The 17,443-nt window shown below is 40.6% G+C and overlaps 1 protein-coding gene across 1 annotated transcript; it reads left to right on the plus strand.

Annotated features, from left to right (window-relative positions):
- Positions 1-536: 536 nt before the first annotated feature.
- LOC144142212 (uncharacterized) lies at positions 537-15,975 on the plus strand. The gene is made up of 5 exons (XM_077673570.1): positions 537-786; positions 10,716-10,855; positions 10,931-11,010; positions 13,896-14,003; positions 15,775-15,975. Exons 1-5 carry the CDS (start codon positions 676-678, stop codon positions 15,903-15,905), a joined length of 570 nt encoding a protein of 189 aa, XP_077529696.1. The 5' UTR covers positions 537-675; the 3' UTR covers positions 15,906-15,975.
- Positions 15,976-17,443: the final 1,468 nt, after the last annotated feature.

Below are 17,443 nucleotides of genomic sequence, written 5' to 3' on the forward strand. Positions count from 1 at the left end.
AGCGAACCGGAACTCTAAAATATCTAAATTTTTATAGCAGTAAATTTAATTGATGAACGTTAGCGAGAAGAGAACAAAAACTACAACGTCCCACAAATATGTCTTCAATACAATTAATCTATAAACAAATTTGGAATATTCAAATACCCATATACTCACAGCAAGCTCAAACATGCTAATATATTTAAACGTCACACTCCAAAAATTCAGACTAGAACAAACACATTCAAAATAAATAGAAGTTCTGGTGTTTTACGAACGCGTCTATATATTTTTTACCGCGTCAAGTTAGAGGACCTCGGCGGATTAGGTTTAGTGGTATAATACTTTTACAGCAAGTGCAGGCCCCAACCAATAGTCTAGCAGACCTATACTGTTCTCCCAATTGTACAATATCCTTGTAATAAATATTGTTTACACAAAAATGTGGCTCACCGAAAATTAAAAAAAAACGTTCGTTCTTGGTGTCATAAAAGTAAAATGGACTGCTCTCCATTGTGTCGTTTATAATGTTTGCCATATTGCAGTGCGCATACGCTGGCTACAGGCAATTTTGCAACGGCTCATGCCTGAAATCTGCTTTCTATTGTGCTCTGCAGGCATGCTACTGGCGACGCCGGTTGACAGCATTTTAACTTCAGGCCTCTGTCTGCGAATTTTGGTTTACCCTTCAATATGCTCCCTTCTATAATTTTGTGCTTGTTGAGTCTACCTGGTGCGCTTTTTCAAAAGGGAAAAAGTGGCCCAGATATTTTCAAGCTCGAAGACACCATTGACATCAAGCAGGTATTTTTTTTTTCTCATGATGTTTGCATAGTGTGTATGTGTTTACTTTGAAGGGCAACCTAACATTTGAGCGCCGTAGTTATACTCTGTTAAGGTTACGAAATGTTATGATAGGTACTCCCAAATAAGCATAAGCGCAACATCTCTTTGATGTATTATAAATTCCCACTTTGAATTCTAGCGACTAAACCATTTTCAACCCGTATATCTGTGCCAGTTGGTATTGAGTGCCCGAAGAGTTCTATTAGTTGAGAATGGGAGCAAGAAGGTTTTGACGTGTAATCTTTATTTTGTATTCGCCCTAATTTTGTCTTATACAATGTCTTATACATAACCAAAAAACCAAAGATAAATGCAATGAGTAATGAGTATAAATTTACTTGTACGAACATGCGCAAGTGTTATTGCGCCGCGTAAGGCATTTTTCTCATTTTTCTCATTTTGAGAAGTTGGAATTTCTCCGGTCGTGCAATATTTGTGAAAGTTTATTTCAAGGTTTTTTATTCATTGCTGAATCAAAAAATGAAAGGAAATATAGTGTGACTGCGTTTTCCCTTCTGCACACACGCACTAACGAACTCATTGCTTATACCGCGAGTATAAGACAGAATCAATCCCCCCTAAGAATAATGAAAATTCATAGTAGAGGCATGATAGAAATTCCTGATTTTAACGAGCGCAAAAAATATACTATTGCGTATTTATCTTCTTAGCCTTGAAAGGGCTTTTTCAATGGAATACTTTTTCACCCTGGTGGTCAGGCTTTGCAACCTACTTCTAAAATCTTTAGGCAGAAACAATGCTTGCGGGAAACTGGGTGCAAATGTAATGTGCCGTAGTCATGACAAAATGAAATGCCAATACTTCACTATAAACAGAAGGCACAAAGAGCGGGATTTCTTGGCGAGCAAGTCATACAATAGACTGGCATAATCACACTCAAATAATATTGCAAATAAATGCCAATATTGGACCTTCAAAAACGGTGCTTTTCCATTTTGCGTGTTCGATGTAATACTTTATTGCTCGCAGATCCTTTCTCAAAGTCTGTAAATTATACTTAAACGTGTTTGCAAATATTTCATGGATACGTTTAGGGCTTTTTTCAATAAATGGGAAGTGGCATGCCTATCCGATTCAATCAACTTTGTGGTATCTTTTTGGTTCGATTGTATCACCCTACAAGACGCCCTTTTTATTTTATCATGCCCTCACTCTCAAGCTCCTCAATTAAACTGAAACGGAGGGTCAAAGAGTGTGTGAAAGCTAATAAAGATTTCGGGGATTGCAACAATGTTGAAGCACTGGGTCCCAAAGCTACAAAAGGCATATCTCTTGTGTTCCTTTCTGAATACGTTATTTTTATTTGTTAGCTAGAAGTTGTTGTTTCGAAAATGTTGTAATAGTAAGAAAATCGGCAACCATGGAAGTACAGTTGAAAGAAACGAGCGCTAAAACTGGACACAAGCCCGAGGAATGGTGGCCTAGATGCGCTTCTCAAAACTAGTTCTTCAAAGAAATATACAATGGCTTCAGTTGTTTCCTCTAAGAAAGAAGAAAATGTAACACTCAAAGCAAAATTTATTTAAAAAGCAGCCACTGCTGACCACAGTGAGCACTTTTTCGTATGCCATAACGTAGCACAACCCGCACGCACCTCCCAAAACAGTGATAGCGATGTCTAAACAATACCATCTGCGCAGTTTTTGTCATGCAAAATGCTTCGCTCAGGATCTGAAAGTACAGCATATAGCCCAGTTTAAGTTTTATCCTCGGCTCTAGAACAATACACAACGGTGCAATTGATCTGATTACATACCACCTTCTTATATAGATACCTAAAAAGCTTTACTGGTCCCCGTTTTTATCTTTAAATTACAAGCTGTTGCTACCCACCCTCATAATCTATTCTTACTTTTGTTACTTAGGTATATTACATACGTAAAAAAATTGCTGTAATCCCAACAGAACAAAAAATCTGTAATTATAGGTATAGTCAATTTATTTTATTTTACGTTGTTAGTTTTGCTGTGCCAACTACAAACCACATGTTATGATTTTAGTTATTTCAAAAAATACTTCTTACGTGCTGTGCAAAGGACCAAGCCCGTGTTTTGATTGTACTAACTTGTTTTTACAATTCGGCGTGCCAAATATTGTTGCAGGGCCCGTGCATGAAACTCACGGTGTAATAAAGAGTAAATTGTAGTTGCAGTCCTATAATCTGCCATTTCTTTTTGGTTCATTACTGTAAAGCAATATTTCGCTTTTCGTACAAAGATCCTTTGCTTCTGTGGTTTTGTGTGGTGATTACTGTTAACCATGCAACGCACACTTTTACTGTGTGGTTACTTGTAGACCCCTGTGCAGTTTTATTGTGATCGGACCTCCTTGTAATCATCATTGTGGTCACTGGCTTGTGTCAACAGCATGAAGCAGTCCCCTCCAAAGGATATATAGTCACTCCTTGTTTCTGATGCCATGTAATGTAAGCCTACATGGATCTCTGTCTCTTCGATTAGAACGTTTATCATGCCGACCTAGACAGCGTAGGCAGTCTCTTGTACATAATCCAGATTTTATGATCCACCAAATATAATTTTTTTGGCGCATTTATAGCATGAATCATTTTCAACCGAGTCTGCTCTTTCTTGAACCACTGTCTTTATTAGTTCTTTGATTTATCTGTACTATTTTTTTGCTCATTGAGCTTATCTAAGTTTTTTATGTGTTTCCTTATATTAGAACTTTGTGTCCTGTTGGTCCGAGCCCGAACTACGCGTTCATTATATACCCGTTTTCAATTACTACAGTTGAGTTCCTGGCAGAACGTAACAATACATACCATCTGGCACCCAACCAGTGCCGTTGGGCGAGCTAATACGTTCTTTTTATTTTGCATCGGCGCAAAAATATTTCTCTGAGACAACAATGACTATCTCCTGCTCCACAGTACCATAGCTACAAAGAAATGGCGTAGTCTTCTACATTTATATAACATTTTTTTAAGCTTCGGCGCGCTGAGCTTAAGTCGGATTGATGAGATGTTAGGAAGAGTTACTGATGCCTTTTACTTAGTCGCTGTGCTGCCAACTTAACACGAAACTTCATAGGTGAATATATAAAGGATCAAGTATTCCACTTCACCCACTGTTCCTGATTTACCCAAACGGAGTTCCATAAGGGCATCCTAGAACAAGCTTCAAGCAATTTCTGAGATATTGAGTCTCGCGGCAGCACTCGGTTTTTGATAGTCAACTGCCTAATCTTGTGAAGGGCGAGTGTACCCGTACATCTTTTTTACTGCGCTTACACAGCGCCACCTACGCCCCCGGCATTGTAGTTTTCTAACTCCTACACCCGCCAAGAATGCGGCCACTTTGTACATTTTTATTTAGAAGATGCAAACTGAACTCATAAGGGTTTCGGTGATGTCACCACATATCTATTTACTTTGTTCATTGCAAGATTAAGAGGCAGTGTTTAGAGTCCACAGAAAATCTGCTTCCTCAGTATACTCCTGAACATCTCAGGTGCTTTGGGGTGAACAAAGTGTATTCTTTTGAATAGTTTCTACAGAACAGACTAGGCAAACCAGCCGGTAATTCTCGAGCTTTATAGAGCCACCATCCTCACAAATGAGAATTCTGATGTCATAGTTTCATGGCTGTTTGTTTAGACGACTTCATGCAAAGCAAAAAATATTCGTGAATTTTATCTGTACTATTTTTGCAAAGAGAATTATACTCACCTTCGTGCTACGATATGCTGAAGGGATTGCTTCTATTTCCGATTACTTTTTTTACGTCCTCTTTGGTTAATTTTGTCGCACATACAATGGTAAATATTGCGTTAATGCCGTTATCAGCAGCAGGGTGACATACCTACAGACGTTTGCATATTTCTCTAGATGTATTAGTAATTGCCCTTGTTTGTTAAATTGCCGTTTTTATCATCAAGAACATATATCTCCTTCCTAAATATGCCTAGTTTCACATTCGTTGTTTTCGAACTGCCTCATTCTTTATTGCATTGGATATATTCGCCATTTATCCCGAATGCTCACAACCTTGCTTTTGAATGAAGTTCAACAGTTCTGTACGTTCAATGCTGGTATTTCTTAAATTTTACCTCTATACTTCAGCGTTTTTCTTATCACGCCTTTTTTCTCCAGAAAGTACCCGAAACAATTTCAGGTTCCCTCCATTCAACATTCACTGGGTATTGTATTTTGGTTAATGTTACGTACAGCTGCTTCGCTTCCCTCTTAACTCTCGCCTTTGAAGATGTTCTCAGGCTTTCAGCTCATTTCTTATTCCTGGATTTATTTACTGCAAGCGTTTGCTAACTAATCCTTTCACTGCGCAGGTCAGAAGTTATTTTTTATCTTACCTGTAATGGTCAGTTTTTCCGACCCTGCCAAGAATTACACATTCGTAAATAAAAAGAATTAGAAGCTATAATAATGACATCGTTTGTTATTTGTTCACAATCTGGGATTTTAGGCACCTTTTCTGCCCTCCAATTCATGGACGAATGAGTTAATGATATCTAAAGTTTTTTTCTTCGCTACCACCCCCACTATCACCTCGAAAGTTCCAAATTTTTCTCTATTATATTAAACGCACTTTCAACTACCAGTTCTTCCCTATTTTATGTTTAGCTGCTCTATGAGCCCACAGTAGTAAATTTTTATTGGGCAAATCGATATTTTATGAAACCTCTGTACAAAGTAGTACTATAGACCGGTGTATAAGTTAGAATGAGAAAACTTCAAACTGTGTATCTTGGTTTACCTAACGGCACTTAGAACGACGTGATCACTAATTCCTTTATATTTAACAGCATTCTCTAATATTTCTATGTTTAATTATAAGCCAATCATTATACGCCTTCAGGATGCATCCGCCAGGACAGAAAATCCCGGCGGCTTGGCATAATAAACAAGTTTTTTGTTTTCCAAGTTCGGCTGCACATTATATTCCTCTCATAAATTTGAGGGAGTGCCTCCTTGACAAAGCGCTCGTGTGTTGAACGTAGAAACAGGTATTTTTTATTGCGGGATCTCAGAAGCCTCAGACTTCCATCTTCTGCTGTGTTGCGTGCATCCGGGGGCATAGCACAAGGGTTTTACAGCTGTACTCACCGAAGGCGATTTAGCTTTTTTTTTAGGTTTTGGGGTGGGGATAGGCGCTGGCCTAAAAAATACTCCGCTTCATTTCGTGCAACGCAGTGGAAGCCACACAAGTAGCCCGCAGAAAAAAATGAAGATATTATATTACTCTGTCTTCCGCAGTGGCCAATGCTGCGCGGTTCGCGCAGAGGAATTCAACAGGTTTGAAGAATGAACTATTTATGCATATTCCGTAATTTCTTTGGATACAAACCTTATAAAACCATAATTAAAGGCAAGTAGGAAAATAAGCGCACAATATATAATGATGCTGGCATAAGGTACGAGAAATTCAGAAATTAAAATGTAAAAACAAACTGGTCCTCTGGTAAAATTTCAGCAGCGCCAACAAATAGTGGAAGCAAAAGTCTGTAAATAGTGAAGCATTCTGCCTATGCGAATTCAGTTTGTTCATAAAGCACTAACCGAATCCTAGTCTTAATTATATGCAGTGTATTTCCACTTTTATAGCTTTGATCAGCCGTGAGCGTAAATTTTCTTCCCTCAACAAAAGCCCGAGAATGCTCTCTAGCGGTGCCAGCGTTGCACGCCGTATTTGAAACAGATTACACACACACGGCGCCATATTCTTCTCGGCGGGATGCAACACTCATTCTGCTGTCGGACATTTGCCGGTAATGGTTTTACCTACCAGTATAGTCTTCCCCATCATCAATTCGCCTTATTGCGGGACCTGGCTGTGCTGCATACTTTGCAAATTGATGAAGGGTGGAGACTAAGCAATATGTTAATTTACTCTGAGCAGAGATCACCTTCTTCTATCAATACACGCAGTTTGCAACGTGTACAGGCACTCCTCTCTAAAAGCCACCAGCATACTGGGTATGCCTATGACAAAAATGGTCAGGGGTGTCCCGGAAGTAGCCCACTTTGATGTGCATGGAACAGCAAACATAGACAATGCTCAAGAGCGTCGTATTTACCTTCCACGGGATGTATTTTTGTAGGCTTTTCAAAGTGAACTCAGGTCACGTTCCGTCATTTACAACGATAAACTGAAACTATCATTCAAAAGGACGTTGCTTAAAAGGTCTTCTAGGGTTGATAGATACAACGAGCTTGGGAATGATCCCTAATCAAGCTATATGCATGACTATGTAGGTAGCCGCTTTTGTAATTAGCCGTGAAGGGTGGCAAGTTTATGTGGCCCACAGTACAGGAAGTTCCATTTCTAAGAACGCGCAAATAGCTTTGTTGGAAATTATTTATGATGTAATTCTATTTCCCTCCAATCAATATACGTACAATATCCCCTACCTGAATTTGAAGTAGGCACACAAAGCAACGCGTGGTGTCTTGAGAATCGCATATATGTCCTTGCAAAAAGACTTGTGGTCAGTGAGACTTCACAAACATCATAGAAGGAAAAAGTAAGTTAATACTCGGGAGCAATGAAGTGGGCCTATCTGGGAAAATGGGTTAACATAAAACACGCTGTATGTTTTATGATTCGTTTTGCTGTTTATTGGCAGAAATTCTAGCAATTACGCTTTGAACCAAGATAACTTAGCGCGTTCGACAAATATCTGTCATGATCGAACCTAAGGCAGCGACGAAGCATCACTTGCTTTCCGCCTTATTTCATAGACAAGTGCTTTTTTTCTGTGCCCCTCTTTTGTCCTCGAATATGCGCTAAGGGTCTTTCCATTTAATATTGATTCACCCCTAGTTTCAAAAGTGGCTCTCCTTGGCAACTTTCTTAAATTGTGGTCATTTGATTTCAAAACATAAACAGCCTAACTCCATTTATTTTTACTTAAAAGCAAAATACCTCCCACATGAATTTGGTGGCGTCAAATGCATTTAAATTCCAAAACATCAAGTCAGAAGCATACCCAGTTTTTGTATAGGTGTTAATTGACACTCAAAGATTGGGCGACATACCATAGGGAGCCGTAAACAGCAGTGGTAAAGTACTAGTTTGTCTATTAGAGGTTCTGAACTATTTATTCTTTTAGTGTGCTCTTGCAGACAACACGACCGCTCGCACATATTCTTCGTTGGATGTGCACATTGTAGTTACGGGCATCCCTCAAAACGTGCCCCTTGCATTTACAATACTTCTTTATGTAGTTTGTAGTCTAAAAATGTTGATCCCTGCACATCTATTTTTAATTACTTGAGATTCATTTATAATTCCTTACCTTGGAACAATGCCTTGCGACTGGGGGTAGTCAAGCATTTTTGCAAGCGTTTTGAAGGCTCAAACAACCGAAAATGTTGTTTGCATGTCGCACCTGGTATATATTTAAGCGTTTTTTTATGTAAACAGCCATCTGGTACTCAAATGTAGAGACAATATTCTGAAGGCATACTGTAAACAAATTTGCCGAGATGCACCTCATTGCCTTACACCATTACGCAACCCAGATTGGTCCGCTTTTGTCAAAAATATTATACACCTCCGAATTGTTTTATAGACCCCTCAAAGCACGTTCGTTAGGTTTCATATTTGCAGTGTTGCACCGAACGGCTCTCTAAGGAACGCAGTTCCTGAAACTAGTTCCATTTGAAAGAATCTGAGTGACGCCACATTTCCGTTTAAGGCCGGTGGAACTATAATGATCACTCAGGAGATTTCCCAAGGAACAGTAAAAGTAACGGCGTTCCTTCTGTAAACGTTCCATCGCCAGGGACTCACTGTTTGTGATGACAAGGTCACAAGCCGCTACTGGGTTTGTCGACCTTCAAGCTGCCCAATTTTCCTCCTTTTCGCGGAACATGCCAACTTCAAGGTCAAAGGCTGAAGATTAAACGCGCAGCTGCAGGGTATACACCGGGAGCGCAAACCCTGTACATAACGGCGGCTGCAGGTGCCAAAAAGTCAGGTTATCCTGCACCCCTCTTATTCGTTTTCCGCGAAACTTCTTCCTTTGTACAGCCATGAACACAAAAACTTGGTGAAAGTTAAAGTTTCGCCATCAAGAGGAGAACGCGAAAGTGGAACAGGAGCAGGCGTGTATGCGCCATTCGCAATTGTAGCCGCCCTAAGCTCGGAAGAGAACCTCCCAAAGATGGACTGCACTACCCCAGCCGCACACGTGTGGACTGCATGGACTGCACCACCCCAGTCGCAATAGCAAGTGGTGTTTCCACATAAAAAAAGATTATTTTCTACTGAACGTACCTCTTTCCAATTCACGTCTCGGCTACAGTGGTCGTCGTGTTGTTCCATCGCCAGATAATTTCTTCTGTTGAAAATTTCCGTAGTAATATATTTATACCATCATCTTTCCCGTGCTGCCCTAGCTCTGACCGAATTCGGGGTTTGAACGACGCAATGCAAGCTTGCCGATTTTGTATATACTCAGGTATTATCATTTCCAGTCTCAATACTGCAGATGGTACCCTGAATCAAAATAAGATACGTCAAACATCTCTCTTCAAAGTTGTCAATGTTAACAGTGTCTTCAACTGTTCGATTCATATAGGCCGAGCCACAATGTTTTTCCTTCAAAGTCTTTAAATGATGAGTCAACTTACGTTACAATTGTTTGTAAATGAGGACAATGTGTTCAGAATTCCCGATCAATTGAGTTAGTAGCTCTGGAACAATTTCCCATCGTTCGACTGGGGCCTCCGCTGGTCCAGCCCACCTTCGCAGACGTTGACAAGGGTAGCAACCGGCCTTAAGGAGCATCGCTCTGGCGATTACGCACGCGCGACGGCACATCTGAAATGTCAGCAATGACGTCTGAGTTTGAAATCCTGCACTGGTGTTTGCACAGCGCCAACGCCAACTTTATGCACGTTCGCCCTTGTCTCCAGAATTTTTCTCCTTTATCCGGCTTCACCACTCATCCATCATGTGCTTCTTCTTTCTGCGTGCAGTCAAGGTCGGGGTACGGAGAAGGCTACATGGAACGCACGACGATGACGACGTCCTTTTCGGTTGCATTTCCTTTCCCCCTCGTTGTCTTATGGAGGCGGCAATCAGTTGAGTTGAAAAAGGGGTAATTCACGCGCAGTTCACTTGAGACTTTGCGGTCGCGGCAAGCCGATCGAAGCGTTGACTGCGAACGACAAGTCCGGTCGGGCGATGGTCGATCTTTCGCTGCACCCGATTTTCACAGTCGCGGAGTTTGTTATATCTTAAACCGTGTCATTGCCTCAATACATGCTATGACGGCTATTCTACATTCATTCGTTTTAACCGAGCGTTTGTTATAACAGAGGCAGTTGTAAACAGGCTCGAGGGTATCCAAATATACTCAAAGTAGACACTGATTCTGCTCTGTCAAGAATTTGCGTGACATTCCTGTGCCTGGTTTTGCAGTTCATTGGGAAGCGGCCTTGGGCGGCTCTGAAAAACGTGTCCAAATGCCTTAGTTGAACGTAGTACCAAAGGCTCGAGTGGGCTACGCGCTGTTGTCACCACCCACCCTAAATCTGCATATTGCAAATAAGGTTTATGGCTACTCCTGCTTCTGTCTGGTCTTGCCGAAACATCGGGCTACCGCTGTGTTCAGATCACGAAGTGGTCTTGGGAGGCAGAATGACCTGATAAGAACAGAGAATGTGTTTTGATTGCACAGTCTATCATATTTAGGCCAAGAAAATTATTCTTGGTGTAGAAGCACTGGCGGTCTATGCAAAACCTTTTTCTGAAAACTAAAATGAAACCAAAAATGGCCATAAAAATAAACAATGTTCACTGCTGAACCCTCAGGGTAACGGTTTGAGCGTTAATTTATAGCAGTTTTCTCCTCTTCCCTGACTTTTTCTTGCGATGCAGTTTCTTCGGACCACTTTGTACATTTGGACTGTGAAGGCCTCCGGAGAACAACGTGGCATTACTGACAAGGTCGACTTTGTCACAAGAGAAACGCGGCGTAGCGTTTACTTCATGAGGAATGAAACCCTTTCTGGTCTTCCGTAAGCTGTTCTATTTACAATATATCATACCTAATCGATACATAAAGTTAACACATTCCTTTCTCCCTTTTCAAGCCGCACAGTGCGCCTAAAAGGGAAGTTTTTGAAGCTGTCCCGAAAAAGGCACCCCATGGCCATTCTTGTCGGACGAGTGGGTAAGTACTCGATCCCGGAGGAATTAAAAAAATCTCCAACGAAAGAAATACGTATGAGCTGTACCACGACACCTTATTTCGTGTACTTTCTGTATTATATCGACTGCACTTCCTGTAAGAATATAGTAAACATTCTGTTACAATATAAGGAAGTGGATCTAATGTCTACCTAACTATTTTTGTGAGCCCCTTGTTATGATGACACCATATTTGTCAACATCCTGGCAACAGCAGTATCTGAGATATCATTTAGCTCGGATGTGAATAACTTTGTTTTTCTTTATTTTCAACACATTTTCTTCTGAATTCAAGTGTACTAAATTGCCGGAACTTTCTCGTCATGGTACCTTTGATGTGAAGGCCTGCAAAAAGAGGAGTCCGTTAAGGTGGTTGTAATTGTTTTGGGATTTCCTAGAAATTTAGGGTATGATACTATTTTTTTCCCGCGCAGTCACTGTCTTGAAGCCAAAATGCAAAATCATGTTTCCGCCACATCTCATGTAAAAGCCCTTGACTAAAGAACCACCACGTCAGCCTAAAACCATATCCGAAAAAGCCGATAACACACCTTTCACAAATGATCTCTGAAGGGTTGCCGGGGGGACGGCGGGCCAACCCGTCGACGCACGCGCTAACTTGGGCTCAGGGTTTCCGGTCTGTGCCGGCCGGATTTGTGCCGACCTAAATAACTGGGCTGTTGAAAATCACGAAGGTTTGCACTATATAAAAAAACGTGTTGCATTCGATGTTTCACATTTTAACTCGATTGAACGAACTGAAGCAAGGCCGCGATCGGTGCTCTTAAGATTAAAGGAAAGTGACACCGCCCGTGTGTCGAAATGTTGGACAAAGTATGGTTCAAAGTATCCAGGAGCCCTCCACAACGAAGCGCCTCGTAGCCCCGGAGCAGCTTAGCCGCTTTAAAAACGTAGTAACTGTAGGGAATCGACCGTCTACAACGACGAACTATTTATCAGGGCAGGAAAATATGCCCCGGCACTCCTTTTTTGCGTAGCATGAGGGTTCTCACCCAAATGCGGGTATTACCAACACAACCTCTGCCAAGTTGGCATGATGCGAAGAGGAATCTAACGCGTAACAAGTGGTGTATTTTCACTAGGTTCGTAGCCCATTCATAACAAATTATGTTATTACGCCGTGAAACCTCTAATGTATAACTGCAGTTTACCCACCTGGACCGACACTTTTCCGTCTGCGTGGTTTTAAAAAGACGCCTAATCTGTTAATCTTTTTGTCAAGCTCTGGCCTTGGCACCGAAGATATTGTGTTCACTGCAACACCGAAGCAATATATTTACACGGTGATCCTTTTTTCTCTATTACATATCGCCAGCAGTGGTGAGGCGCATTTATGGAGGCAGCCATATTCATCGACCGATTCATCTTTCAATTTCGCGCGTATATCAGCGTCGGGAGACAGATGAAGTGTGTGACATCTGAGATGGAACGGGAGCGTGATGGAATAGGGCTGCGAATAAACAATTCAAGGGAAGTCTGCAACACCTTTTAAGAATTGCAAACAGTAGCTTTAAACAGGCGTTCTTCTACCCTGTTCAGTGAAGACACGTATAAAAAGTGGTTAAGGTTATTTAGGCGAATCTGTTCAAAATAGAACATTTACTAGGCCCTGAATGTAAACATCGATTGCGCTCCTTAGAGCAGCAACAATGGTACTTAAGTAAAATTCAAGGATATCGTGGACAGACACCACCATAAATTTCTTTTTGGGGGGAATCAAGGTTTTACCTTCCACATTTGCAACATTTCTACGTGCTTATATACGTGCCCTCTTTTCCGGCAGAATAATTGTAAATGGACACCCAATGCTCATTTCGCATAAGATATAAGAAGTGGTGCCCTTCTCGCCACATAATCAAGAAATTGTAGCTTACACCGCGGACAATAGGATGATGCATAAAGCGAGGGGCGATAAATGGAATCGCTGACTTCCAACTGCTATTTTGTATCCCAGAATAGAAATTTACATAGAGGTACATTACCTGAGCGGTGCGAACAATCCTGGAAACGAGTAGACAGTGCATACAATGCAGATGACCATTATAACTATCAGTAAAACAGTAAAAGAAACAATAAAGAGATTGACCGCGTGGGGGCGTTGCCGTGGAGCACAGAAAACCCATTACTTTCAGTAAAAGACTGAGGGACCGCATGCTAACGGATGCGTCGCCATTCGGACCATTTATGCGGCTTCTACAGTGTCTTGTTAACGGACGTTTGCTCCTAAAATTTCGTGTCGTTCGACCTGTAAGCCATATTCCAATCATTTTCCCCTCGCGCAAACTGTGACGACAACCACACAAGTAAAATGAAATGTGAAGAATAACTTATTTTGTAACATTGATAGTTGTGAACTACTCGATGAATAAGTGAATGTTTTTCCACAATCATATGAACGCCTATTTTTTATGATGTTGCAAGCAGCCCCAAAGGTCAATTTCAAATACCAAAATTATCAGCTGAACAATTAGTGTTACTTTGAAATATTTAACAATGTTTAAAATAAAACCCCTGAATTAACATTGTTACTCTATAATAAACGTGCATTCAGCGGGATAGGACAACCAGAAACCTATTTCAGTGTAGTAATTTTCTGGAAAGGCATTGCTATTTCGGAGAATGCAAAGAACTGTACCAATTCTAGAAATAAAAATCTTTCAAAGGCTTCCTACCAAGGAGGATTCTTATGTTTAAGAGAACACTTTTCACCAAAATCGTTTAATGCAATTTTGTTTTAAGAAGGGAACGGTCGAAAAGATCTCATATTTTAGCATGGGTTGTATTGTCATGCCGTAATGCCTTAATGCCGTAATGCATCATGCCGTAATGCCTTTTTTACACTTTTAGGTGGAAAGCAAATTCAAGTTGAAGAAATTATCTATCAAGACAACAATAATACTTGTGCAGTATTCTGGACAACGTATCTTCGACGGTTTCGGCATAAAAATACGAAAGGTGAGCGCCGAAGTTTTTTTACATGGCTTAAGCAACATGCGTGTTTTGGTTTCCCAGAAAGTGTGCATAGCACCCCCAAATTTACAGTGATCCACAAAAATTGTCTCCGCCTTTTTCGCAAAGTGTAATCATTGAACATTAAAGAACAAGGTTTGAAACAAAAGTCTAATTTTAGGCATTTAAGCCAAAGGCAATTTGTGAATAAACCGTTTTATAACACTATAAAAACGGCTGATGAGGGTGTATGCTAAAACCACATGCCCGGACAACTACACGCAGAAAAGCTGTCTTTACAAAGTTTTTTTTCGTTCGAGAAGTGGAGGGACAGTTCCGTGTAATTTTTTTGCATTCGGGTAAGTAGATATTAAACATTACGAAAAGATATGGAAACCTTATTGGAAGTGTTTTCCGAGCAGGAAAAAAAAACCTTTTACAATTTCAGTGAACTGTTCAACTGTTCCCAATGCCCCACTTTTAGGTCTTTATTTTGGTTGATTTTCTGTAATAACCCTTTGGCCCTTCCTAATCGTGAAGCTGCAGTAACTATTTGCATACACAATATTTTGTACTGATATTTTCGCGTTTTTGCTGATCCTGCGCAGAAACAATGCAAACTGCTTTTTTATTATTTCATTTTGAAACTCTCCAGAATGCCTTTTGGGTCCGCAGCTTCGGGGTCCTACCTAAGAATACGTGGCTAAAAATAAAGGGTTTTCTTCTGTAGAACAACGTTTTGTGGCGTCCCTGGGAATAATTATTATTTTCTGTTCCTCTACACTGGGGTACCTTATGATAGTCTATAACTGCTCACCCTTTCACTAAAAGCTTTTACCTTATCGCCGTTAACAAATATCCCTGTTAACGAAATGCAGGGAATATAAAGCGCGCAAGAGTCGAGAATTCAGCAAGTGGGCACACTTTTCTATTAGCAGCAAATCACGAACTGAGCGCAAACAGTAGAAAATTAGAGAAGGAAACGATGCACACCAGCTGAATATTTTATTACGAATCTAAAACGTATATAAAAGCGCCTGAACCCGCTTTTCAAGCATGACGTATACGACACAACCCAATAAAAAATATTCAGTTTCAAGAATTTTTTCGGAGGGCCAGTTCGGACAAAGTAACGATTGAAATTTTTTAACCCACATTGCACTTGATATTCACGAATCGGCAGAGCATGTTTGCATGCCAGACGGGGTGCCACACTATAACTGCGCCCGACATCAACAAATATGCTGCCATGTTGCTTTAGAAGAAAATTGCTCTTTTTTTAAATTAGCTGCTAGTACAATCTTGGCCATAGTGGTAAAAAATTAGGGCGGAAATGGCGACCTCTGCACACAAATTTGGCGCGAAAAGTGAAACGGCTATCGGAATAAAAGTTTTAATGGCAGGCCTTTTTCTATTTCGCGCACTGTGACAAACTGACATATAATAAAGCCATAATTTTGATGCGCGAAACTTTCATCGAACCTGTGCTGTGAGAGAATCGAATATTTTTTTGCGTACTGGGTTTTGCTACAGAAAGTAACATATAATTTTCTACGTCATTACGATGGTACCTTATCAGAAAAATCAACCCACACGTTTTACATCATTGAAAAAAAATAGTACTTTGGTACACAGAAGGTTTTGGCAAATGATACGTTTCAGTGATCTAAAAATAAAAGAGGGTGGCGTATTTATGTATATTACACTGAATGTGCTTACACAACAGTGGATTAGTCTGGAAAACTGTGAAGACATGCAGTATTTCTAATTGTTTCAGGAGATGATGAAGATCTTTGTGAGCTACGCGTTAAATCGCGAACCAGGACACCTACTCCAAGCGCCGAGTGCAATGAGGCCTTTGAAGATATCTGCCTTGGCAAAAAAACATTGTTGGACAAACGAGAGTAACAAAAATGAATTCCTGGAAATTTTATTTGCAATAACAAAATATTAGGAACTTTTCTGTCACGAAATCCCACATCACGCGTGCAATTGTGGTTTGGCTTGCAATAATTTTTGCTCCTTCGGACCTTACATTTTTTTCTGACTCAGCCATGAAAATTTATTTCGATTTTCACAGTAAACTTTATTGCCCCACAAAAGGAAGAAAAAACACGCTCAATGTGTAGCAGTTTTCTAAAAACTGCTAAAAAAGAAGGAACATACCTAATAAAAGACGCTCTGCACTTTCAGAAACAAACATTGTCGAAGAATTCTGCATTTATTGTTTATTAATAGCTTATCAAGCTTTCTGAAAAAATTGCAAATTTGGGTGAATAGAACGTCATGAATCCTAGACCTGGGTAAATACACGTAAAAACTATTTGGCAGAGGTCCTTCGATTGATATAATACAATGGGATGATTTTATAATTATACCTGCAGGGTCGTAATTCTAGAGTATCAAATAAAGTAGGTTTATGGCCCTGATCGCTAGTGAAGCTACACATTAAACCTCGATGAATCAAGAAACGGGGGGGGGGAGGGGTAGCAACACTGTAAACTGTGTCCCACTGTATGAACTGTTTGTAACCAAAAATACACTAAAAATTTACTGTAAAATCACTCAAATTGCGCAGGAGTAATGTGAAATGAGGTTTTTAGGTTGTTTATGCGTGCGACAGACGTAGCCAGGGGTCTCCGTTATTTACCGTTTTAACCTGTTTAAACTTTTTAAGTGCTCTTTTTTTGCATTCCTATCAACTATTTTTTGCACACCTCAGAATACCATCCACCTGATATTCGGGCCACACACTTTTAGATGGCCGTTAACATTGTAAATTTAAATAGTTTTGTCCAATTTTTCTCATCTATTTGCCTCGCAAATTTTCATCCATGCAATAGAATATGAAGCGCCCATTCCGATGTGCTAACGGTGCACAAACGGTGCCTAGGCCGCCAATGGAGATTAAAAAGAGCAGCTTATGTCGTACTGCTGCCGTAAGTAGTATTCACAACGTGTAACTCCTTTTTCAACGAGAGCCACGTTGCAATGTAAAATAACTTGCTTCCCCAATACATTTTAAGCCACGAAAAGGCCTGTCTCTCAGTCATTCCAAAAATGGCACCTTTAGGGTATGGTGAGGAAGTAGTACGTTGAATACCCAGAAATTCAGCACGTAAAAATGTTATCTCAGCATGACAAATATTTCTCCACACAAACCTTTATCAATATTTGAAATAAAACATCAACCGTTTTCACAATACATTTGGTCTCTAATTACGCCACCCTACTTGTTTGCAACGCGCTTGCACGACAAAGTGAGCCTTGCGGGGTGCCTTGCGGGGCACTGGACACAGACAGGATGTCTGCCCACATCGAATCCCCCACCGCTGCCTTACGTCCGGTACTCCTGACGCCACCGAGACACACGGATGTGCTCCCAAATGCATTGTATGCAATAGATCACACGTCACGGGCTCTCCAGACTGTCCTCGGCGTTTTGA

The sequence above is a fragment of the Haemaphysalis longicornis genome, unplaced genomic scaffold (genome assembly GCF_048455015.1).
Source record: "Haemaphysalis longicornis isolate Haplotype H1 unplaced genomic scaffold, Haemaphysalis longicornis Haplotype H1 scaffold_6, whole genome shotgun sequence".
NCBI classification, from domain to species: Eukaryota; Metazoa; Arthropoda; class Arachnida; order Ixodida; family Ixodidae; genus Haemaphysalis; species Haemaphysalis longicornis.

Coding starts and splice junctions, on each gene's coding strand:
- LOC144142212 (XM_077673570.1), top strand. CDS start 676: ATGCTCCCTTCTATAATTTTGTGCTTGTTGAGTCTACCTGGTGCGCTT. Junction 11,011..13,895: donor CATTCTTGTCGGACGAGTGG/GTAAGTACTCGA, acceptor TTACACTTTTAG/GTGGAAAGCAAATTCAAGTT. Junction 14,004..15,774: donor TCGGCATAAAAATACGAAAG/GTGAGCGCCGAA, acceptor TAATTGTTTCAG/GAGATGATGAAGATCTTTGT.